The sequence below is a fragment of the Onychostoma macrolepis genome, chromosome 18 (assembly GCF_012432095.1).
Source record: "Onychostoma macrolepis isolate SWU-2019 chromosome 18, ASM1243209v1, whole genome shotgun sequence".
NCBI lineage: Eukaryota > Metazoa > Chordata > Actinopteri > Cypriniformes > Cyprinidae > Onychostoma > Onychostoma macrolepis.
The window spans coordinates 30225724-30251109 of record NC_081172.1 but is presented as its reverse complement, the minus strand read 5'-3'; the positions used below and the strand labels follow the sequence as shown (position 1 = coordinate 30251109).

General features: G+C 35.7%; 1 protein-coding gene across 1 annotated transcript in view; it reads left to right on the top strand.

Annotated features, from left to right (window-relative positions):
* Window positions 1-25386, top strand: part of pid1 (phosphotyrosine interaction domain containing 1) — a 31212-nt gene that overhangs the window by 674 nt on the left and 5152 nt on the right. Inside the window, exon 2 of the mRNA XM_058752222.1 lies at window positions 17073-17219. Within this exon, the coding sequence (XP_058608205.1) occupies window positions 17073-17219 (147 nt within the window). The remainder of the gene's footprint in view (window positions 1-17072; window positions 17220-25386) is intronic.

Here is a 25386-nt window from a genome sequence, read left to right as displayed (position 1 = left end):
AACGCGCTGTTTTAAGCACCAGGAGTCCCGCATTCACGGAAGACCTGGAGATTTGAAAGAGTTTGAAAATTGAGGTTTTCAGGCCTGGAAAAGTCATAGATATAATTAAAATGTGTTAAAGTCATGTCACTGCTCAACGCCAAAGCATATTTGTTAGTTTTAAGCTGGTGTTCAGCCTGACTAACTCAAAAGTGCCTAAAATCCCTCTAAAACCAGCTATGTTTTTTGCTGGTCCACACTGGTCGTTAAGGGGATAGTGCACCCAAAAATGAAGATTCTGTCATCATCAATTACTCACTCTCCTGTCATTCCAAACTCATAAGACTTTTGTGCATCTTCGGAACACAAATGAGGATATTTTTAATGAAATCTGAGAGATTTCTGTCCCTTCACTGTCAGTCCACACAACTATCTTTTTTACACTTCGAAGCCATTATAAAGAGATTTTAAAACTGATATGAATTGAATGGTCTAGTCCAAATTTTCTGAAGATATTTGATCACTTTATATTATGACCTGATTTAATTCAGTATAAACACTAATCAGTGCACACATCAGATCTCAAGCATGCTTGCTTGACATGTGAGAACCAATGAGGCTCGTTCTAGTGTGTTATGCAGCACATCTGAGGTTCCGCAAGAACCATTGAGGTTCGTTGTTGCACATCAAGCACGTACGGTTCAGTTTATGTTCGCCGATCAATATAAATATGTAAATAAAAGCCTAAATTAAATCTGTTCATCATATAAAGTGATCGAATCTTTTCAGAAAGTTTGAAGTAAACTGTTCAATTCATGTAGATTATTTTTATAATCACTTCATGATCAAAGTGTCAAATTGGTAGTGGCGAAGACTGTCAATGGACTGAAAGCAATCTCTCAGATTTCATTAAAAATATCTTAATTTTTGTTCGGAAGATGAACAAAAATCTTAGTGTTTGAAATGACTTGAGGGTGAGTTATTGACAGAATTTTCATTTTTGGGTGAACTTTCCCTTTAACTGGTCATTAGCAGCAACAAACTAGCTACCAGCTGGCCATACCATAGCTTGAGATGGCTTTTGAAGCATGGAAGCTGGACAGCCAGCTAATGACCAGCTTGAACCGGCAAGAAACCAGCTATAATTTTGCAGAAGCTACCAGCTTAAACTGATTTTTCTTGGAGGGGTTATTTCTTATCCATGCATCACAAATGGAAAGTCCATGGAAATTGGTTAAAAAGGTATGGGAATCCTGATGGACGCAGGCGTAAAATTGACTTTTTGGTTGAGCCTTATGTTTTTAAGTCGGAATGTCAACTTAAAACAGTTCAAGATGCCTGATAATATCTGAACGACACCTCAGACTGGGTTTACACATGCAGCACATCTGTTGACAAGCTGTGCGTCTTGGTTTTTTACAGTGTAACCATGCAGGGAAGCGACACTGGCATCCAGTTTCTGTGCAGAATATTTAGCCAGATTTCTCCAAGCATTCGGATTCATCCAGTTATTGAAGTCCAGCAGTTATCTGTAAATCTTCTTCAAATAAAAAAGAAAAGTTTACGTCAAGTATTTTTATCTCCTGGGGTGCTGGGCTTCACGTCTCCACTGTTTGTAATATTATCCAGATGTGGAGCTAGATGGGCTTTGCCAGATGAACTTGCACAATCTTTCCTCAGAGTTTGGCATGGCAACACTGATTAAATAGCATAGTAAACTCTTTTGATAGTTGCTTTGACTGATTTGATTAACAAAATGTGCTGTTATGCGTAGCAAAATGTTTGTATCAAACCACTATAAACCATTTAAAGCCATGTAACAACAGCCAGATTTTATTCATCTACCACAGCTCTGTGCAAACTAGACTCGAGATTCAAAGTTCTCCTTCCTGAACCAATCCAGTAGATTAGAACCGTATTTAATAGGCTTAGGTTTGTTAGTCAGAATGCTTGTTAGTTATAAACAATATAGGTCATTGTGGTATTTCACTGACTTTTCACATGCTCTGAACCAACCTGTTCCTTATTAGACCATGATCCATGATCTAATTCCATACAAGTCCCTTTTTTTGAGTTTATCACCGTTAAAACTTCAAACGTAGTATTTCAGGAGCATGTTTACTCTTGTCAGTGGACACCATTTTCATCATTAATAAATCTGTGTTGAAAGCATAGCAGGGGCCATTCCTAATGCTTTCTTACTGTACACGTATGTACTTTAAAATGAAAAGCATTGGATAGTATACGTATGATAAAGATAACATTATGATGTTAATGTCTCGGTGTAGAAAGTGAATTCCCTAGTGAAAAATAAATATACTAAAATGTAATGTTTAAAATCTGTTATTTCATGCTACGTATACTACAAATACATTTTTAAATACATATTTATGTGCTTAATAAAAATGCCCTGTAATTGTACTTTTGGTATACTAAACTGGTAAACTGAAAGTGGTTACACTTTATTTTAAGGTAATTATATATTTAATTAACTTCATGTACTTACTAGATGGTTAGGGTTAGGATTAGGGTTTGGTTTAGGTTTACTTGAATGTAATTATGCATAATTTATTGTTATTATAAATCTAATAGTAAACACATGTAATGTGTAACAAAGACACCTTAAAATAAAGTGTTACCCTTAAAGGGGTCATCGGATGCAAAATTCACATTACAAGTTTGAACATAAACGTGTGTTGGAAGCGTGTACACATCCATCCTATAATAATAAAAATCCACCCAGTGGTTTTTAAAAAAAAATATATAAAAAAAATAAAGGTTTTATTTAATTTTTTTATGAATCTTTGCAAATCGCCTTTCCTAATAACGTGCTAGTTAGCCAGTTCCGCGGCTGAAGTAAACGGTACTGCTCCTCATCCCACGGAAGAGAGGGGCGGGGTGAGCAGAGCTTTACACTACCATTGAGAAGTTTTAACCAAAGTATGTTATAGACTTTTCATTAAGACCCTAAAGAATCGTATCAATTTGTGGGAAATGGGCATCCGATGACCCCTTTAAAGTCTCCTAAATTGGAAGAATTTTTTTTTGTTGTTAATGCACTTTAATTGTGAGGAAGTAGTGCTGAAGTCCAACAAAAGATATACTGAAGTATATTTGATTGTGCTAAAGTGGAACTATTGCAAGTATACTTCATGTATACTTTAAATATCTTTCATTTAAAGACTGATATTAAACCGAGATCGTACAATCCTCATCAGTAGTGACATTAAAACACATTTTAGGCTTAATATAAAAACAAATGCATTGTGCACAAGTAGTACTCTAAATAAAGTTTAATTATAGTGTATTTAAAATAAATTACTTTTTTTTTTTTTTTTTACTAGGCTTCTGTTATAATAGTATATGCTATTATTTACACTGGTGTTCAAATTGAAAGGGATATTTCCTGTATTAAGTACAATATTGTAACTACTTAAATCAGTGTAACAGCTCTTAAAAATAAAGGTTCATTATTGGTTTTGATGGTTCCATGAAGAACCTTTAACATTCATGTTACCTTTAAAGGATGCCCATTTTCCACAAGTTGATATGATTCTTTAGGGTCTTAATGAAAAGTCTATAACATACTTTGGTTAAAATTTCTCAGTGGTAGTGTAAAACAACACCCTTTTTACCCTGTCAAAAACTGCTCTGTTTTCAGCAACCAGTTTTAGTACATGTTCCTTTAAATGCTAATGAGCTCTGCTCAGCCCGCCCCTCTCCCTCCGTGGGGTGACGAGCTGTTCTCATGAGACTGTTTACTTTAGCCGTGGAACTTGCTAACTAGCACGTTATTAGGAAAGGCGATTTGCAAAGATTCATAAAGGAACCTTACACTCACTTCTTCTGTAGGTGAGGCTGTATCACGAATGATTCATGCGAACATAAACGCATTTAGGTAGATCGGGGGCGCATTCCCTTCACAAAAAAACGTAATCCACTGCATCTTCAGTGGCTCAGATGTCGGGAGTAAATGACGACTGCTATGTTCATTATTACATCCAACAACAAAACACTTCAATCGCTTAGGAGCCATTCGTGTCTACATCTGCTCCGGCGGTGAAACAATGGTGGACTGTTGACCGCTCCCTCAGGGTGGGTCTAAGGTAAAACACCAGTGTGAATCAACTATCGTGGGAGGGGCCTGGGTCTATGTGATGTCACACAGAAAGACATCTGAGAATGGCTTGATATGAGAAAGGGTAAATGATTTAACGAGATTTAAAAAAAAAAAAAAACACTGTGTGGATCTTTATCATTATAGGGTGGTTGTGTACACACACTGCCAACACACATTTATGTTCAACCAGCATGTAAAAGTGCATTTTCCATCCGATGACTCCTTTAAGGTTCTTTATAGTGAAAAAAAGTTTTTTTTTTTGGATAATTAAAATGTTCTTCACACCAAGAAAAATGGTTCTTTTAAGAACTGTTCACTGAAAGGTTCTTTGGGGTGCTAAAATGGTTCTTCTGCGGATTCACTGTGACAACCCACTTATGAAACCTTTATTTTTAAGAGTCTATGTACATAGTAATACACATGGACTGTTTTCATACAGTTCAGTTTTCTGGATCTGGAGTGAGCTCTTTATAATCTCATAAAAGACTGGATTTAGTAGGATTCAGTGAATTCCATGGGATGTATTAAGAGCATTACATCATGGAGATTTTAATCTAATGGGATTATACCATCAAACACTACAATCAGATTTTATGTACGGTAACAGTAGGCCCTTATCTCATAATAGTCAAAGTATAATCAGCAATATGTTAGCCATAGTCAAAGAATATATTGACATCAAGAGTTTTGTCCTCTCACAGCGCTCCACCCAGCGTATCCCCACTCTATTGGATCTCAACTGGCCAGAACCAGACTCAACATCCATTGCTTTTTGAGTAGACCCTTGTGGTTCATTGACTTTGTGCAGACCAGAACTTACTTGTGTTTTCACACTTTGCTCATTTTGAAGTAAGACAGAGCAAGTTCTCACTTGGATCTGAGACAACATGTAGTAAGTGCAGTTTAGTACTCTGATAAATGCAAAACTTCTTATGTTTATTAAAGGAATATTGCAACTTTAATAGAAGTTAAGCTCAGTTGACAAACTTTATGGTGTAATGTTTTTTTTCCACACAAAATGATTTAGACTTTCTTTAAGAAAACGATGAGGTTACAGTGAAACGTTTGCAATGGAAGGTGGCCAATGGGGCCATTTTTTGGAGGATTTAAAAGCAGAATTGTAAAAATTATAATTTTAAAAATGTACTTCTATACATGATTATGCACATACATGACTAATAGAAGAATAATTGTTGTCATGGCATCAAAGTCGTAAAATTGGTATAAAAAGAAAAGGAGGAATGATTTGAAATTATGGCTCAAGTTGATTTATCTTAGCTTGTAATAAATCCAGGATATTCTGGGTTGAAAACAAGTTAAGCTTAGTTAAGTTGGGGAACTTGTGTCAAACTGGACATTTTCTCTCATTACTGTGTGTACTACTATGTGAGTGAGTGATATTTTTCTGAGGCTTTGAGGCAAAAACACGCTTCACATCACTTCTTCATTGCTATCTATCTGCCCAGTGTAATCTAGTGTTACACACATTCTTAGCACCACAGATCAAGGCATAATTTCTCCGGAGCTGAGGGTCTCACTGTGAATTGAGCGTACATGTAGTACATTCCCAATGTTGATTCCAAAGACCATCCAGGCACGGTACAGTTATATGACTGCCACCCTAGTGACGGGCAGTGGCCTGATGTTGCAATTAACAAAGAGACTTGGGGCTGATTTTCTTACAATGCATTTAAACAAGATCTAATTCTCGAGCCCTCCGCACACAAACACTCGTATGCACTGATTCTTTCCCAACACACTTTTCTCAGAATGCACTGAAGCACTCTCAGTGTCCGCTGCACGGTAACCATGACTACCGGCAGGCTCTCTCTTTGTGGCGTTTCTATGGTAACGGGCATCGCTGTGTTAATGGCGATGCTCAGTCTCATTCTCGTCTCTCCCATTCTGTGATCTGGAACCGTTCTGCTGTATTCTGTGTTTTTGTTTCTGAAACTCCATTTCTGCTCAAGAACCGACCATTATCAAGTTACAATCAGGGCAACTGCAGGTGAACCGCAGTGTTTCCCATGCCATTATATTAGGGGGTGCCCCCCCTTGAAGGTCAATTTATTTTTATTTTCTCTATAGTGCCAGATCACAACAGAAGTCATTTAAAGTTACCTTTCCTATACAGTCATGGCCAATGGACATGGTAAATATGATCAAAGAAGGCTATGAAAATTAATCTGCATTGTTAATCCTTTTAATCTTTTATTTAAAAAACATCACAAAAATCTAACCTTTCATTGGAGAATAAGAATTTTAAATGGGGGAAATATCATTATGAAATAAATGTTTTTCTCTAATACACATTGGCCACAATTAGCGGTACCCTTTTATTCAATACTTTTTGAAACCTCCATTTGCAAGTTTAACAGCTCTAAAATTTCTCCTATAATACCTGATGAGGTTAGAGAACACCTGACAAGAGATCAGAGTCCATTCCTTCATCCAGAATCACTCCAGACCCTTTAGATTCCCAGCTCCATGTTGGTGTTTCTCCTCTTCAGTTCACTCATTTTCTACAGGGTTCAGGTCAGAGGACGGGAATGGCCAGCAGAAGCTTGGTTTTGTGCCCAGTGACCCATTTTTGTGTTGATTTTGAGATTAGTGTTTGGATTATTGTGCGGTTGGAAGATCCAGTCATGGCCCATTATAAGATTTCTAACGGAGTCAGTCACTTTTTGATTTTTTTTTTTTTTTAATCTGTTGGTATTTGATAGAATCCATGATGCCATGTGTCTAACAAGATGTCCAGGATCTCCAGGAGAAATATAGGCCCACAACATCAAAAATACAGCAGTAAATTTCATTGTACACACAGGGCACTTTATTTATCCCTGTGTGCATCAAACCCATCTTGAGTGTTTGCTGCTAAAAAGCTCTTTTTTTTTTTTTTTTTAGTTCATCTGACCATAGAAGCCAGTGCCATTTGAAGTTCCAGTCGTGTCTGATAACTGAATATGCTGGAGTTTGTTTTTGGATGAGCGAGGAGAATTTTTCTTGAAACCCTCCCAAACAACTTGTGGTGATGCAGGTGCTGTTTGCCTTTTTTTTTTTTTTTTTTTTTTTTTAAGGTTTTCTGACCCCGAGACTCAACTAGTTTATGCAGTTCTCCAGCTGTGGTCCTTGGAGAGTCTTTAGCCACTAAAACTCTCCTTCTCACCGTGCATTAGGATGATATGGACACACGTCCACTTCTAGGCAGTTTCGTAACATTTTATGTCGATTGGAACTTCTTAATTATTGCCCTGATGATGGAAATGGGAATTTTCACTGCTCTAGCTCTTTTCTTAAAGCCACTTCACTAATTTGTGAAGCTCAATTATCTTTTGCTGCACATCAGAACTATATTCTTTGGTTTTTCTCATTGTGATGGATGATTAAGGGAATTTGGCCTTTGTTTTCCCTCCTATTTATGTTTCTGTGAAACAGGAAGCCATGGCTGGATAATAATATTCATAATTACGCTGGTGTGCTCAAAATTGTAAATATGAATGGGAATATACTTCAGAGATATTTTACTTATAAGAATTTCTAGGAGTACCAATAATTGTCCAACGTGTATTTGAGAAAAAACATTAATTTCATAATGAGATTTTCCCCCATTTTCAATTGTTTTAATTCAATGAAAGGTTAGATTTTTGTGAATTTTATTTTTTTTAAATAAAAGATCAAAAGGATTAATAATGCAGGTTTATTTTCAGAGCCTTATTTACCAAGGGTGCCAATATTTTTGGCCATGACTGTAGAACAGGTCTATACCTTGTTCTTTTATTAAACTAAATAGCCTTATGTTATTTATCTTATTTACACGACGCAATGTAATTTCTGTCTCTACGTTATGGTTGCACTCTCTGTGTCGCGCACAGTGAAGTTCTGCCCCGATGCGCACTCACACACAAACGTGCGCACACAAGTGAGCGCACTCCTACTCCCACTAGTATTTGTAAATATTAAGCTGCAAAACGACTATTTAAATATGAATTCTGCGTGTCTCTGTGTTTATGAATGGCGCAGATGCGCCGTTTTGTTTACTACTCGTAATGAAGCATGCTTGATGCTCCCGGTGATATTAACGTCTGTCGTCTCACTAAATGAGGACATAAATACATGAACAACATCTCCAGAACTGCTCTGCGAGTCACTTCATGTGCATTTGACCATCTCTCTTGAGTAAAACTATCCTCATATCATATACACACAGAAATGTAATGGTATTCATGGCAACCTGTCAAAATAAAAGTTCGGTTTAACTTGAAGACATTGCAGCAGAAATATATTACTATTGTTCAGTAGAATGTACGTAATGGGCTACTACTAAAATTATTAAAACCTTATTTTTAAGGAATAATCATACAATATTTCTTCAATGTTTTAATTGTAATATTAAATCCCCTTTATTTTCCAAAAAATAAAATGTTTAATTTTCATTAATTAAAAGATCAATTAAATGAATGTTTTATGCCTTAAAGGGTTACTCCACCCCAACTGTATTTTCTGAAGCGACAAGAATACTTTTACAGGTTTGGAACGACATGGGGGGTGAGTGATTAATGACAATTTTATTTTGAGGTGGGGTAACCCTTTAAAAAATGTAAATATACAACACAGAATTTCTGAGGGGGGGAAAAAAATCATAAGGCTATTGAAAGAATAAATTAATCTTGTTTTTATGCTTTCAAATAATTAGACATGCTAAATACAGAATGCCGTAAACCTGGAGGAAACACTACTATCCTATCATAAACATCCCGTCCAGTGAGATGTTAACATCTCCGACTGGATCATTTAGTTAAGTCAGTGATCTGAACATGACGTGCGGGTGAGTAAACATTGACAGAACTATCCCTTTAGATTTCGCTGGTCATCAGTATGGCAGCCTAAGCCGGTCTCAGCAGGACTTGTAATCATGTTCAAATGCCAAAGACGGCAGAAATTATGCCCACAATGCAAATCTTGCTCACATTGATTTATGCCTATACCTCAAAATATATTTTTATTTGTTGCAAGCTGTAACTTACAATGAATGCAAGAAGTTCTTCTTTTCCTTCCATAGCCTATATCTACATAGTCATCATTATTTTCTGCTAACACTTAAATTTCATTTCCCTCTTGCTCAAAATATGATGCACTTCTCAAATCAGTCTTTGTCAAAGGGGTAGTTCACCCAAAAATGAAAATTGTCATCAGTTACTCACCATCAAGTTGATCCAAGCCTTTGTGAGTTTCTTTCTTCCGCTGAATGCAAAAGAAGGTATTTTGAAAAACGTTGGGAAACAAACAGCTGCCAGCAGCTATTGACTTCCATAGTATGAAAATGTTCTGAGCATTACTCGGTTTGTCAATGGCTACTGCCAACTGTTTGTTTCCCAACATTTTTTTAAATATCTTCTTTTGTGTTAACAGAAGAGAATAAATTCATATTTGAGGGCAAGTAAATGATGACAGAATTTCCTTTTTGGTGAACTATCCCTTTAAGAGAGACCCCGACACAAATACAGGTTTTATTATTTTAGAATAGGGCTCGACCGACTTGTTTTTCAGGGCAGATACCGATTATTACAGATCAAGTAGCTGATATTTTGAACTGATATAGTTATCCGGTGTAAAAATGTAAATTAATGTCAAAATTAAGAATAACAAGGGCTCTGACAAAAACTTTCTTTAAATGCTTTCAAGTCATAAAAATTGGTCACCCGTGTTTCAGAGTAAAAACTAAAACGATATTTCCAGATTTTCTACACTTATTAAATGCAACATAAGTTTAAGATGTCATGTCCTGTAACAATTTGGTTCACAAAGCCCCAAATCATAATTCAAAGCTAATTATAAGTGCAAATAATTACATTTTTAGGAGTTCAGCTATAAAAACTACCATTTTGGTAACAAATTTGTCTGAAGTTAAGGTCAAAATATCAAAGATCTGAGTTCAATTTAGGGATGTAACGGTATGAATTTTTTTTATCACAATTATAGTGACCAAAAGTATCATGGTTATCAGTATTATCACGGTATTGTTAAAATGTGCTGGAGATGTTCAAAAAGTACCGACACACAAATCACTTCAAGTTTTACATTTAAAAATCAACAAACAACAAATAAAATGACTTTTTGTTTGCATAATCACTAAAACAATAACATTACCAATGATGTTCGAATTTTAAATGTCAACTTGACTGACAACATGTTCAAATATCTAATGTAAATGTTCAAATAAAGCTTTGAAAGTTTCATAAAAAGGTAAACCTCACATTTCAGCCTTTAAATATAGAAAAGGGTTAAGTCAAAATGATAATTGATTAAATAAATGATTATATGTATTTTATCTGCTCCATAAATACTTCTGGATAACTTATCTGAATTGTTTAAATGTGTAGAATCCACGTAAGCTTGTTTTTCATCAACCAGTCAAAATTTACAGCAGGGCATGCAAATTCGGTCCGTTTTAAGGCCAGACAGAAACTGCACACAAGCTGAATGTAAATATAAGTCTCTGTAAATCCACTCACTGACACTAGGTGGTGCTTATGGAAAAGCTGAATTGCGTACAGCTGTTTCCCGTAAACTCCGTGGACAAAGCAGTATTGCGATTTTAAGAACACTTCCTTTAGGTATTACATGGAGCGAAGATGAAAAAAAATGCCATTGAATCGTTTCTGAAGACAGTCAGAACCTTCAGAGGGACATTCATATATTCATTTGTATAATTCCCTCAGCACTATTTTAAATCCTCCCAGCTTTTCCGCCGTGTTTTCACTCAAAACAAAACTACTCTGCGTGCTGTGCGCACCTGAGACTGTTACTTAAAACTGTGCTTTTATTTATCATGAGTTATTCAAATTGTGGTAACCGAATACGGTTTTAATGATCGTTAAAAAATGTAACGGTAATACTAACTATGGGGACTTTTATCATGATTTATCGTCAAACCGGTAATTGTTACATCCCTAGTTCAACTGAGTTCAAATCTCAGAGAACTGCTCATCAGAGGTCCCTTGAGTTTTGACTCTTAAATAACAGTTAATTTACTAAAACACTGAGCTATATCCGGAAAAGACGCCCATGGTAGCTGCTAATTCTTTGTGCCATTACAGAATTGCTTGTTGTAGAAATTTCCATCCCACCTTGTTCCAGTGTTTGTCATTATAAGCGAACTGAAGTGAACCCACCTTCAAAGTTGAGTCCAGTCTTTCTGTAGTGTGTTCGCGTGGAGAGGAGAGATTTGGGTTTGGCATTTGTGTGAAGTATGTGATTTTGGGTGTTCTTTAAAGGATTAATTGAGAGAACTGCAGTACAATACGGCCTTATTCCGTTACAATGCAGAGTTTCCAAGAATATCATTTGGTTTGAGTGAATGTGTGTGTGCTTGTGTTGAGTGAGTTTGAGGGTAAACCACAGATATGTCTGTCTGTCGTTAGCTTCTCTAGTGTCTGGCAGGACTCTCTCACAGGGTTCATGGAGAGCTTATGGGTGGGTGTGCGTGCGTGTGCAAATGCGTCTGAAAAATGTGAAAATGAATGCATTTAGAGTTAACCGATGTATATGTTTATTTGTGCGTATGTGTGAGTGGTGCTTGTGCTGATTGACATTGATTGGTGTTTTTAGGAAGGTGGGCGGGGCCAGCATTGACTTTGAGGTTTTCCGCTGCCATTGGCATCTTCCCACGCCATTTTTGTCGGATATTTGTATCCAGTGGCATCCACCAGTGGCAGCATGGGTCCTCCTACATGTCTGTCCTAACTTGGCCCTGGCGGGTCCATGTGAAACGCAACACGGACCCTCATAAAGTTATAAGCAAACCCCGACAGGCACCCACACTGGAACTTATGAGCTTTGTCTGTACACAGTCTCATTCTCAACCTACTATTGGCGTTTACCATCTCTGTGTGAAAGTCGGCTTTCGGATAGGCCAATAAATCGCCTTTGGAGAGCAACTCGCATTCTTCGCATCTCTTGCAAAGTTTTGTTGGGCACATTTTGAGCCAATCGCCTGAGCTGCAAATGTCATGCGATTCATTTGTCTTAAAAGGATTGTTCACCCAAAAATGAAAATTGTCATCAATTACTCACCCTCATGTCATTCCGAACCTGTAAGACCTGCGTTCATTTTCGGCACACAAATGAAGATGTTTTGGATGACATCCAAGAACTTTCTGACCCTGCATAGACGGCAACACAACTGACACGTTCAATGCCCAGAAAGACTGTAAGGACAATGAAGCTACGAGATTTTTGTGCACAGAGAATACAAAAATAATGACTTTATTCAATGATTTCTTCTCTTCCGTGTCAGTTTTCGACCTACGTCCATGGCAGTACTAAGACACGTGTGTGCATTCCTCCGCTCATAAACAAGGCACAGCACAATCGGGTTCCTCAGTAGTGCTGACATGGAAGAGAAGAAATTTGTTATTATTGTTTTCTTTGCACACAAAATGTATTTTTGTAGCTTCATAATATTACGGTTGAACCACTGATGTCACATGGACTATTTTAACGATGTCCTTAGTACTACCTTTCTGGGCCTTGAACATGGTAGTTCCCTTGCTGTCTATGCAGGGTCAGAAAGCTCTCGGATTTCATCAAAAATATCTTAATTTGTGTTTCGATGGGTGAACTGAGGTTGAGTAATTTTCATTTATGGGTGAACTATCCCTTTAATAGATTACTGCAGTGACTTTATATTTTTGTAGGCCAAGTTCGTATCACCCTGATTCTCTTGTCAAAAACCCAGTAGGCTTTTGGCTTTTTGGATTATTGTGGAAAATACGCTCTGTGGCCAAGAAAGCTTTATGATTCTTACAGGTTCTGTTCTTTATGACAATCTTCACAAATAAACATCTCTTATGAATTTTGAAGCCTGTATACAATCAGTGAAAAGCAAAATGTTGGCTATAAATGAACGACGTCACAGTCGCATGACTTTAACATCACCCATACTAAGCTTCTGACAACTTTTGTCTTTTAAACTTTTTCCCTGAAAGTTTGAGTTGGAATTGTTTATAAGAGCGCAATTATGAACACAATGAGGCTGTGAAAGCGACTAGTAATTAGATGAGTTTACCTGTTTTTCACAACCTCTTTAGTCCCATTTAACTACTTTTTAGAAACCAACTTTTTGAAGACAAGTAATAGCTTTAAAAATTACAAAGAGGCATTACTGATTACTGTATTTTATGTCACAGAATAAGGCGAGAAAATATCTTGAGCACAGACCATTGAGACATGAATGGGAAGTTCACGTTTGGACCAAACAGTTAAACTGAGTTTGAAAACATTGCCTGAATCATTGTAATGGTGGCTACAAATGTCCCTGAAGATGAGTGGAGACGGCAAACTCATGGCTTTGTAGTTTAGTTGTGGAAGTCATTAAGCGAAGGCCTTTGGCAGCAGTGAAGGCCAAAAACAGTGTTTTGAATTGTTGAAGATATTGGCAGGCATTGTGAAGACTGTTGTATTTAACTCAAAATATTCCGCAAAGACTCTGTTTATGTGTTTCTGACCTATATTTTTCGAGACCAAATTGCTGAGGAATGTCGCCAGAAGTCCGCTAAATCTGAGTGCGGATGAAATACGAGGCTTGTCAGATGTAATCAAGCTGATAGCCGCCAGAGATCTGCCTGAACCGTTTCCATTGTCTCACTACCTCGCTAACTCACTCCAGCTCTTTCGTGTTTTTCTCTTTCTGCCTCTGTCTGTGAGTGATATATGAATGAACAGAGACACTCCTGGTCTTGTTAAACCCATCATTGCAGGACAGACCCACAAACGCCCGTATAATGCGTTAAACACTGACACAGTTTAGTCCATCTCTCACCCACACACAGCAGGCAGCGGGCACACGCATAATGGTTCACAGTTTAAATCTGACAAGTTTTCTACCTCCCTTTCTTGAACGTAAATAGAAACATTACATATTTTAATTGCATTTCATTTGATGTTGTAGACCTCATAGAAGTAGGCTAGGTTAGATTCTCTCACAATCGCTCGATCTTCATTTACATTCCTTCTAGATACTTAGTCTACGAAAGTACTTTCAGCAACTATTATTATGACTGGTAACTGCTGCTTATGCAACTTATTTGACAGATATGCTCAACTATATATATGCATTTATTTTTGCTGCCTCTTTGTGATACGTTCTGTGGTCCTGATGCAAAATTATAATTTCATTTATTTTTTCAAATGGATTTTGTTTTTATGATAAGACAACATTACAGAAACATTAGACCACCCTTTTTCTCACTAGACCATTTGTTTTGGACATCGGTTTGTTTGGCACGAGTACTTGTGTTGATGACGCAGATGTGCCAAATAATTTACTCAAACTTGGATTTTGACCAAATGATGAAAGCAAATGTGAAATTTCCAAACCCTGTTCCCAGAGGCCCCACATCAGTCCATATTTTGCATATCTCCCTTATCTGACACCCATTTATTTTGATCTTGAAGCAACTACTGATGAACTGAGGAGTAAAATCCATTGTATTTGATTAGGAACTTTTAAGAAGGAACAAGCTTGGGAACCGTTGGCCTAATTTGTTGTTAGTGTGGCACTGTGCTGCAGATGTGACCCTTAAGTTTGGTTGAAGACGAAAAACTTGGAGCATTAGTAGTTCAGGTGTGGAAGTCATTAAGTGAAGCTCGTTGGCGGCAGTTTGGGCCAGGAACATTGTTTTGAATCGAATTGTAGCAGATATTGGCAGACATTGTGAAGACCTCAGCAGAGAGATAATGTTAGAAACATTTTCGAGGTTCAAAATAAGGCCAGCGATACATTTTTGTATGCACAGAGATGGAGGATATAGACCCTAATGTGAAGGAATATGAGGCTGTGTGGGATAGAAACACAGTCTGCTGACAGTATGTTTTCAAATTAAAATCAAATGGACTTTCTAAAAAAAAAAAAATCCATCAATAAACCAGAAACTCTAATTATAAAATTACAAAATGCATACTGAATTATGAAGTAGAACTCTATTATAATCAATAAAACATTCTACACTGCAAGTTTACAGTTTCAATTCCATATATATTTGTCTAAAAAATTTAAATAGTTCACTAAAAACAGTTGTTTTAAATACTGCAACTGAATTTAGGCATCACAACATTTTAATAGACAATATGTAAAATACATTTCATTTTGAAATGTGCCGTTTGTTATTTATTAACGGCACGTATAATCTAAATATAAGAATAAGGGAAATGAGCAGGCACAGTTAAATATCCAATCTGATGATTTTGTTTGGCTGGGTCACATTGTTCTCATTACATGCAACATCTAGCAAACCAAAAATAATTCAAAATTGTTGACAATGCTCTGTGGTTTGGTACTAAAGCTTCTTTTTGAAGCTAACGTGATGTTTTTTCAGCACTTGTTTTTGTTGGCCACTAAAAACAGAAGTGAAACTGTTCCTGTGGATCAGCCCATTGAAAGCTACAAAAACGTGCATCCAGTGTTGATGTAAATGGAGAAAATGTGTGTAGAGCCTTCCTGAAATGAGGACTTTACTTTGAGAATGTCCTCCTGTTTCTCAGAAACTCTCTCTCTCTGGAGAGGAACCCTTTGCTCTGTAGGAGGTAAAGTTTGGAAAACAATATCTTATTTCAGGAAGGGAAGTTTAAGGTTGACATACCAAAACTTAGAATTATCATTGTTTTAGAAGACTCATTTTATTATGACCCTGCGGAAATGCAGACAGATATGTTTTGGTTAACATTTGAGCACAAATAAAGAGCAGGACATGACAATGACAGTGCAGCTAAACACGTGCAGTTTTTCATGGAAGGCCTGCATTGCTCCTCCTGAGCTGTAAATAGAGTCTTTTTGACTTCCTGACTGAGAATAAAAATGAATCGCAGTGAAAATATTATGAATAAAATTCCAGATTTGTTTCAACACCTCGCCCTCCCCTGAACAAACCTTTCTTTCTTTCTCTCTGTTTTTCTCCCTGCTTCTCTCTTTATTCTTTTATCCTCAGACCACAGGAATGTTTCTTTCTCTCAGAAAGTTGTAAAGTGCTGATTCTGGGCTCAGGGTGCGTTTATACATGTGGCTTCTGTCGTTCACTCATTTCCTCTGTCTCACTTGCTCAGTTTGCCCCCCTTTCCATATTTCTTCACTTTCTTCTCTCCCTTCAAAATCGTCTATCGTCTTTGGATCTAAATGGCCAGGATTTAACAATAAGTGTATTCTGCCCCATAAATGTTTGTTTATATTTTGGCTAATTTTGTCATGCTGTCACAGTAAAAGTGTAGTACACTCCATTTAACACATTTTCCAAAGTTTAAATAAAATTTCAGCAAGTGGTTCTTTTAAACTGGCTTGTTTTGTGAATCGGTAATATACAGCACAAGCAGCATAGTCCAGTTCACAGACAAATTACTCTAAATGATTTATTTAAAGAAACAACTCATCAAAGCGACACACGTTCTATATTCTTTAGAAGTGTTAGTCTTTATAGGAGTTTATGAGTGTTAGTTTTATTAGAACTGTTCATGATTTCATGAAAAGAAATCCAAGTACCATCTCCAGTTGGTATCCGCAGATTTGATTATTATGCCCACTAAACTCCAGTTTGGTTCCTGTTTTTTAATGTTTTATATGAACTTTATTTTTTTATAATGTAGAAGTTAGAAGGTTCCCTGTATAATTAATATTTATCCCTTTTAAATCTCCCTTAGCGAATAGTTTGACGGGGTGAGCGCTGTCTCATTTTGTATTTATTATATATAAATAACTTTCTATTGCAGAATGAGCGTGGCCTGAGAGAGAGACTGACGTCTGTGTAATATCACACAAGTGTGCCATAAACTTTATGGAGTAACTTGGATGTTATGCGCAAACAATTCATTCATCCGTCCAGGTTGTGGAAGTGGTGTTTTATGAGTTTAAACAGAGGCACCTGTGGATCTGTATTTGTTAAACATGTTCAAACTGGAGCCTAAACTGAGTTCTTCTCTTTTTCAGCATTTACAGACCATGCTAAAGACCAAACTCAACGTGCTGACGCTCCGGAAGGACCCGCTGCCTACAGTGATCTTTCATGAGCCAGAAGCCATCGAGCTGTGCTCCACCACACCTCACACGAAGAACCGCACACACACAGGATATAAGGTAAACAAGCTGTTGTGTTTAATGCTCAATCACAAATAAGAGTATCTACGATAGTGAAAAGGAATTTTTGTAAAAAGTTTAAAACGCATGTAACAAGTTCCTAGAAATGTGGTGTTGTTATGTGCTTTTGAAAAATGTTTATACCATTTTCACAAGAAGTTTAAATTTATCGTCATGTGGTACAACCATCAAGTAAAATGAAATAACCTTTTTTAGTTATTCCTTGAATGTATGTGTGCAAACGTCTTAGATTTTTTTTTTAATCTAAAAAAAAAAAAAAGATTTTTCTGTTTTTAGAAATATCATGAATTATTAATTCAAGATATAATATAATGTTTTTAGGGAGTCGAACTGCATGACCTTGCTTTGTCATAAAAAGATAAATTTATCAAATATTTTATTGACACTGATGATGGGTCTTTTCTATAATATTATTTCCTGTATTACGTTTTTTTTTCTGCATTTTCTACATCACCAAATGATTTGGCAGACACAAGGTTTTCAAATTTTAACAAATGGTCAAGCAGTTCTGTTAAAATATTTTTTAATTGTTGTTTATAAGTGTTACATTATGTTTTCTTTTCAAGAATGTCGTACTTTTAATGGAGGCTTCTTTGTTTTTGACTTTTCCCAACCCCCCAAAAAATGCATATTTCATGCATATTTAACATTTTTTAACATATTATTGAATAAATTAATAGATCTGAACATAACAGTGAGCATCATGTCATTGATCTGATTTTTAAATGTAACCCAAATAATCCTGAGGCCAACAAAGTTGAAATTCAAATTGAAGTGTGTTATTTTGTTCTGCAACTTTGACGGGTCTACCTGTTTGTTGTGAGTTTGGTCAGGACAACCTATTTGTCCACTGGGAAAACAATATTTTTTGAAGTTACACTAGTGGTGTACAAATGACACGCTTCACATAAAAAAATAAAAATAAAAAAGGGTTCCTGCATTTGGACACATTCATCCACCTGTCCTTGTAGAATATTGTAGAATCACATGCATGTATTGAGAGAAAGAACAGCCGAATAATACATCAGCTAAAAATACAGAAAATCTCTCAAGGATATCGGCCTACTAAAGAAGCTGCGATGTTGTTGCCATGGAAACCTCAGCATCCATTCATGGCAAAATGCTGGCTAAGACAAACACGGAGCATCTCTGTCTGTCTCTTTCTTTGTCATGTTTCTTCCACCTCACTAGTGTTTCTCGTTCTTTCTCTTGAAAGCTATAGAGCCCGGCATAATTTATGCCACATTTCTAACATTAAAGGAATGTACTGTGGGCACATATTTGAGCTCAGTTGAAACATTTCACATATTTTCATCTGTGTATTTTAACATGGACCTCAGAGAATATAAAGCATCTGGTTTGCCCTAAACGCACTCGCTCACACTCCACCACAAGCATTTCTACATTTTTGGGTGTAGACCGTTTTTATAATGATTTGCATGTTTCTTAAGATGGCAGAGGCTGTTTTAACCGATGTCTGACCACGTGTTGTTGCATGAGAATAGCTGTTTGAGAGGGTTAGTGATAGAAAGACAGACAGAAAGAAAGAAAGAACCACCTAATCATCCATTGAGGTCCTTTGATTATGTAACAACTCAACAAAGCTAGTCTATACGCTGTTTCCATGGCGATCAGCCCCACTCTGTGTGTGTGTGTGTGTGTGTGTTTGTGTTTTATACACACTCCAGTGCTCACTTCTCACTAGGCATACATGAAATGTCTGCTCTTGTTTAAACCAATGTTATTTTAGTATCATTGAGATGCTATTATAGTTTTATTAACAGTTTGTTTGTTTTTTGTTGTTTTTGTTTTTTTTAGTTAATGTTTTAGTAACTTTGTGTCTGTCATTTTTATTATTGCCATTTTTTTATATTATTATTTTATTTATTTATTTTTTTTGTTAAATATGTATATAGATTTTATTCATTTTTAAAAAAGTTTAGTTATTTTAATGCATGAAGTTAAACTAAATGAACATTCTAAATAGCTGAAATTAGTTTAAATCTAGGTTTTTTTTATATTTTGAATTTTTTTTTTTTCTTGTTTTCTGTTTTTATTTTAATTGTAAAGTTTGTCATTTTGTTTTTTTTGTTTTTTTATTTCAGTTTTACTTATTTTAGTGCATCAAGTTGAACTAAATTAAAATTCTAAATGTTGCTTTGGCAACTAGCTGAAATAAAATAACTAGGTTTTGTTTTTATAATATTTCAAATTATTTTTGTTTTGTTTTTATATTTTCAATTTTAAACGTTTTTTAGTAGTTTTGTTTTTTGTTGTTTTGATCTGGGTCAGTTTTATGTCTTAAATATCTATTAATTTAGAATTGTATTAATTGTATTAATTCTTCAGTTTGAGTTATTTTTGTGCATCAAGATAAACAAAATGAAAATGAGAAATGTTGTAGCTGAAATAAAATAAGTAGAAATTTATATATATATATATATATATATATATATATATATATATATATATATATATATATATATATATATATATATATATATATATATATATATGTATATATATATATATATATATGTGTGTGTGTGTGTGTAACTTTTTTTTTTTTTTTTTTAACTAGTTTAATAATCCTGGTTTCAACCAGTTTCTCGTTTCAGGATTTTGTTATTCCTGTCCTTTATTGTTCCCCGTCTCATTGAAATTGTACTCTGTTTTGTTTCTGCAGGGACCGCTTGAGTGCAGACAGATGTGATTGAATGATGAATGTTTCCCATAAATGTGTGTGTTGCTGTGTGTCAGTAACTGTGGTTTCTGTATTGATCTCCTCATAACTCTGTGTGTTTGTGGAATTGGTCGTTCTTTGATCAGGGCCATACATGGGTTTAAACTGTCACCACAATCCGCCTTAAACACATTCTTCCTCTGCCCTAATGTCTGTCTTATTCTTTGAATTCCCATGAGATGAATATGCGCTTTGAGAGATCCGAGACCCTGTTAAAGAAGCCATGAGGCTGAAGTAGATATTCTTAGACTTTAAAATGGCACTTATTTTGCATTCTAGGTACTGTTAGGGTACTGCTACACAAGGTTTTGGTTGTTGGCCTGTGGAAGTTTGCACTAGACGGATATCTTTTTTTTTTTTTTCCTCTGCAATGAGTCACTTTGTGTTTTCAGTGTCTCACGCCATGAGCGCCACATTTTTAAAGCCAGCATTAAATAAAAATTAGCCGTATTTTCTAAAGGCATGTTATTAGATCTTATTGAGAACAATTCATCTGTGTAATTATTTTTTTTCATTTTTGACCTCATGTTTAAAATCAATCGTGACTGAATCTTCCAATGAAAACGTTATAAAGGCGCACACACACAAAAATAAGCAATATTGATCTAAATGGTTTATATGACAATTTTGTGCAAACTGTATTTTATTGATTTTTCATTTTATTTAAATTTTTTAATATTACATTTATTGTAGTATTTTGAAATTTACAGACAAATAAACAGTCACAATCACAAGGTAGAACCAAACAAAAAATATGTTTTCGTTTAGGTTTTTTTCTATTTTTGTATTTTTCGTTTTCATTTCAATTGTAAAGTTTTAGTTATTGTGTGTGTGTGTGCGTGCGTGTGTTACTTTTTATGTCTTCATAGTTTTTATTCATTTTTATTTCAGTTTTAGTTATTTAAATGTTAGACTTCTCTCTGGTGACACATGCAGGATTTCTCCAACCGTTTAATTGCTTAAACTCCACCTCTGCAATCTCACGTTCATCTGCCAGCACTTTTAAGCACAACGCCCAAAAATCATGTTTCGCTCAATAATCCATCATAAAGACAGTCACTTGCTTCACTCCTGAATGAATCAGCAGTTTAAACAAATTAAGTATATGATTTAGTGACTCACTCATTAAGACAGTAACTTGCTGCCACCTACTAACAGGTTTAGTTTCATATTTAAAAGTATCATTTAATTTTTCAGCATTCAATTTTGAAAACTAATCTTATAACATTATTTATGTTTGTAATTGTATATAACTGCCTACAGTGACTTTATTTTAATTAATTGATTAAATGTAAGAATTTGACATAAAAGATGCATACATCTAATAAAGTTATTTTAAAAAATGCCCCATAATGGTAAAAATGTATAATCAACATTGTAATAATCAACAAAATCACAGAAACATGTCAACGTCGTTGACTAACTTTAACTGACTTGATTCGTAAGATTCTCTTCAAACTGTTTCTGTGCTATGACTGAGAAAACTGACTCTAGAAGATGTTTATGCAAATGTTGCAAAAGCACCCCATGTGGCAACTCTGAGGATGCGGCACACATTTGTCCAGCATTATGTTTTGAATTCTGACAAATTTCGAAATACAGTGACGCACGAAATTTGCTTGTGTAGCTATTAGCATCTGTGTTCACGCACTTGTGTAGAGAATGTGTCTGGACTTCAGCAGTGTAGCAACACTTAGAGTGGGTGACTCATAGTGCGTGCGTGTGTGCGTGCGTGCGTGCGTGCGTGTGTGTGTGTGTGTGTGTGTGTGTGTGTGTGTGTACTAGCTACTCTTCATTTAGATGCTTTTTTGTGAGAATGTGTTTGGTGAGTTTATTTCTGTGTATGTTGGTGCTGTATGTTTGTGAAAGCCTTCATTATGAAGTCAGAGGTGAAAGATTCATTCTGTGAGCTCAGCGTGTACAAAGTCTGTTCTGTGTGCTGTTTATACACACACACACACATTTGTTTCACTATCCTTGTGGGGATATTCATAGGCGTAATGGTTTTTATACTGTACTTACTGTATGTGCTATTTCCCTACACCTAAACCTACCCCTTACAGGAGACTTTGTGCATTTTTAGATTTTCAACTTAATTCTGTGTGATTTTATTAGCTTGTTTGCCAGTGGGGACCTCAATTTAGGTCCCCACCGTGACACAAGTCCCCATGAGTCTGTGTGTATTCAGGTTTAAGTCCCCACCTGAATGGAAAAACAAGTACGCACACACACACACACACACACACACACACATATATACATACTCTCACGTGTGTACTTGTTTATGCTACATTAGGATAGTAAAACCTGAAATTTTTGACATTGTAGGGACCGGCCTGCGGTCCTCACGAGGGAAAAAATTATTTTACAAAAATTGTAAATGTTTAGCAGATGTTTATCTGAAAATCTAAAAATGCAAAATGTTTCCTGTAAGGGTTGGTGTAGGGCAATAGAATATACGGTCTGTACAGTATAAAAACCATTACGCCTATGGAGAGCCCCCACAAGGATAGCAAACCAGACGTGTGTGTGTATATGACTGTGTGCACATACCTTCATACAGCTGTGTCGGGGGACACATGCGCCTCTCATTCTGGAATCATTAACGTTCCGCTCTGGAATGCAGAGCTGGTGAAGAATTCTTTTTTTCTGAATTATGCATGAAGAGTCTCCAGCACCAGATAGATTGTCATTCGTCACGCTGCCACCTGCTGGACACAAGAGTCACGAACAGAGCAACTTGTAGAGTTTTTAGGAGTGTGTGTTGGAAATATTTGTTGTTGTTGTTGTTTTTTTACTGATTTATATATTCTATTAAATAATTGGAAGACATAAAGCAGCACTGGGTGATGTATTATCTGATGATATATTTGCAACATTGTAAATCATGTTTCATGATTTTAGTGTATTTTTATGTAGCACTAAAGTTTCCCAAAGAAGGTTTACAACCTTGGATTTCATGAGAGATTTTAATTTTTTTATTTTATTCAAGGCATAAATGTCACTTTATGCAGTTGTATATATTATTTTAATTATATTTAATATTTTTTGTTGTTGTTGTTAAGCTGTTTGAAAGTATTATATTGAATTTTACCTCAGACAGTTAGACCATTGGACAAAAGCAAACTGTCAGTACGATTATTTTTATTAATTTAATTAGTAAATTTAAGAATGAGTTTAAGATTTTTTTTTTATAATTAAATTAACGGGGGACAAATTTGTCTTGACCTCCCTCATCTGTGCTTGGTTAACTGCAAAATTGAATATAAATGAAGGAGATGCGCATATTTATTTTTATTTTATTTTTTATTTTTTGGTACTGCCTTGTGAGTGAACTCTTTATTTGTTTGGAAATACTACAGTAAATATAATATTGAAAAATATTTTTAAAAAATATATATAAATCATATAAAATATATAAGTGTCATATAAACCAATATTGCTTTGTACAAAGTGACTGTTTGGTTGAAACAAGTTCCTCCTGAAAAAAAAATCACTCTTGAAAATTAACTATTTCAGTGTTAATACATGAATGTCGAGAATTTTTACCGAAAGGCTGAAAAATATTGAGATGCAGCTATTTTTGGCTGTAACACCCAGCCCTTGGTATAAAATACTAAACGAGTGAATCACACACATAGTTAGTAATTGTGGCCACATGTTGCATAACAGTGTTGCACAAACAACATTGTTTCTCCATGTACTTTGTGTAGGTGTGTGCATGTGCTTCCACTGTGTGGATACTACATTTTGTTTTACAACAAGTAAGTTTAGTTGATTTACAATCATAGGATGCTGTATTTTCATGGTATTCCTGTCCTGATGTCAGGTTAATGAATTTCACAATATTTGCGCTCGCTCACTTTGAGCGCTGTGCATCAGAGATCTGGAAGAGCATCTTTATTGTTGCCTGTGGAGGTAAGAGGATGGAGAGATGAATGAGCGCTCTGTTGCTGTCTAGACTCTGTGGTGACTGAGAGGCATCAATCTGCCTCAGTGTTTGATGATTTCTCACAGTTTACACCTGAGGTTTATGTTCTCACACACACACACACACACACACACACACATTCGTTTTTGTGAAAAGTGGGGACATTCCATAGGCGCAATGGTTTTTATAGTGTACTTACTGTATGTGCTATTGACCTACACCTAAACCTACCCCTTACAGGAGACTGTGCATTTCAACTTTTTTGAAAAAAACTTAATTCTGAGTGATTTATAAGCGGTTTGAAAAGTGGGAACATGGGTCAATGTCCTGAGATGTCACCTTCACCTTGTAATACCTGTGTCATACCTTTGTTATTATACAAATCTATGTCCTGACTTTTCACAAAAACGCGCGCACACACACACACACACACAGGAACAGACATCATGAGGCTCGTGTAAACAAACACACACTTTCTGAGAAAGACTGTAATCTGTCATGTCTCCATCGAGGGAAATACACATCAAATACATGAGGAATGACTTGACGAAAGAGTGAGGATCAGGCAGGGCTCTAGACTCCTTCTTCCCACTGGTCACACTTTTGTGACTAACTTTCTCAATTTTTTTTTGCTACAACATTTGATTAATCAATGCATGCTGATGAACTTTTATCATAGTTTATAGTTATATGGTAACGAAAGTGTTCAACATTCAACCCGTTCTTTTTCATCAGTATTTAAATTTTGTGAACAGGAATTCCTTTTTTCGTGCCTTTTTCACTTTCAAATTCGCAATCTTGGTGTCACGTTTTACAAGAAAAGGTAATTGTCTGTTTTGCTTACATCTATACACCTTTCCATTTTTAAGACTAAAACAAAAGATGGATTCATTGTTATTCTTAATTAAAAAGCACAACAGCAATAAAACAGTAGGCTAACAAACTAGCTTGCATAACATTTATTAACAAAAACGAATAAGACGAGGCACGGCATAGGATGCATCACATGCTGTATTATATACCGACTAATAAATTACAGAATGTTTAGCAAACATTGAGGAATCAAATAAATAATAATATTTAAAAAATTAAGGAAAGCCTCTATAGCGTAACTTGAGGTAAACGGCAAAGATAACAAGCTTTTCAAAATGAAAAGTAAAGAGGGGAATTTGGGGCCATTTTATTGAATTTTGGAGCAAATCATTTTGCTGGCCAGAGTTTTTTTGTGTGTGTGTACTGGTATATATTTGTATAATTACATGGGTACTACAACGTAAACATGGTTTATGAGGACACTACCTGTTGGCCTCGTAAAACAAAAGGCTTAAACATACAAAAAGGTGTTTTATGAAATTCAAAAATTGCCAGTAGTTTCCTTTAAGGGGTAGGCCAATAGAAAATACAGTTTGTACAGTATAAAAACTATTACGCCTATGGAGAGCCCCCGTAAACCACAAATTCAAGTGTTTTTT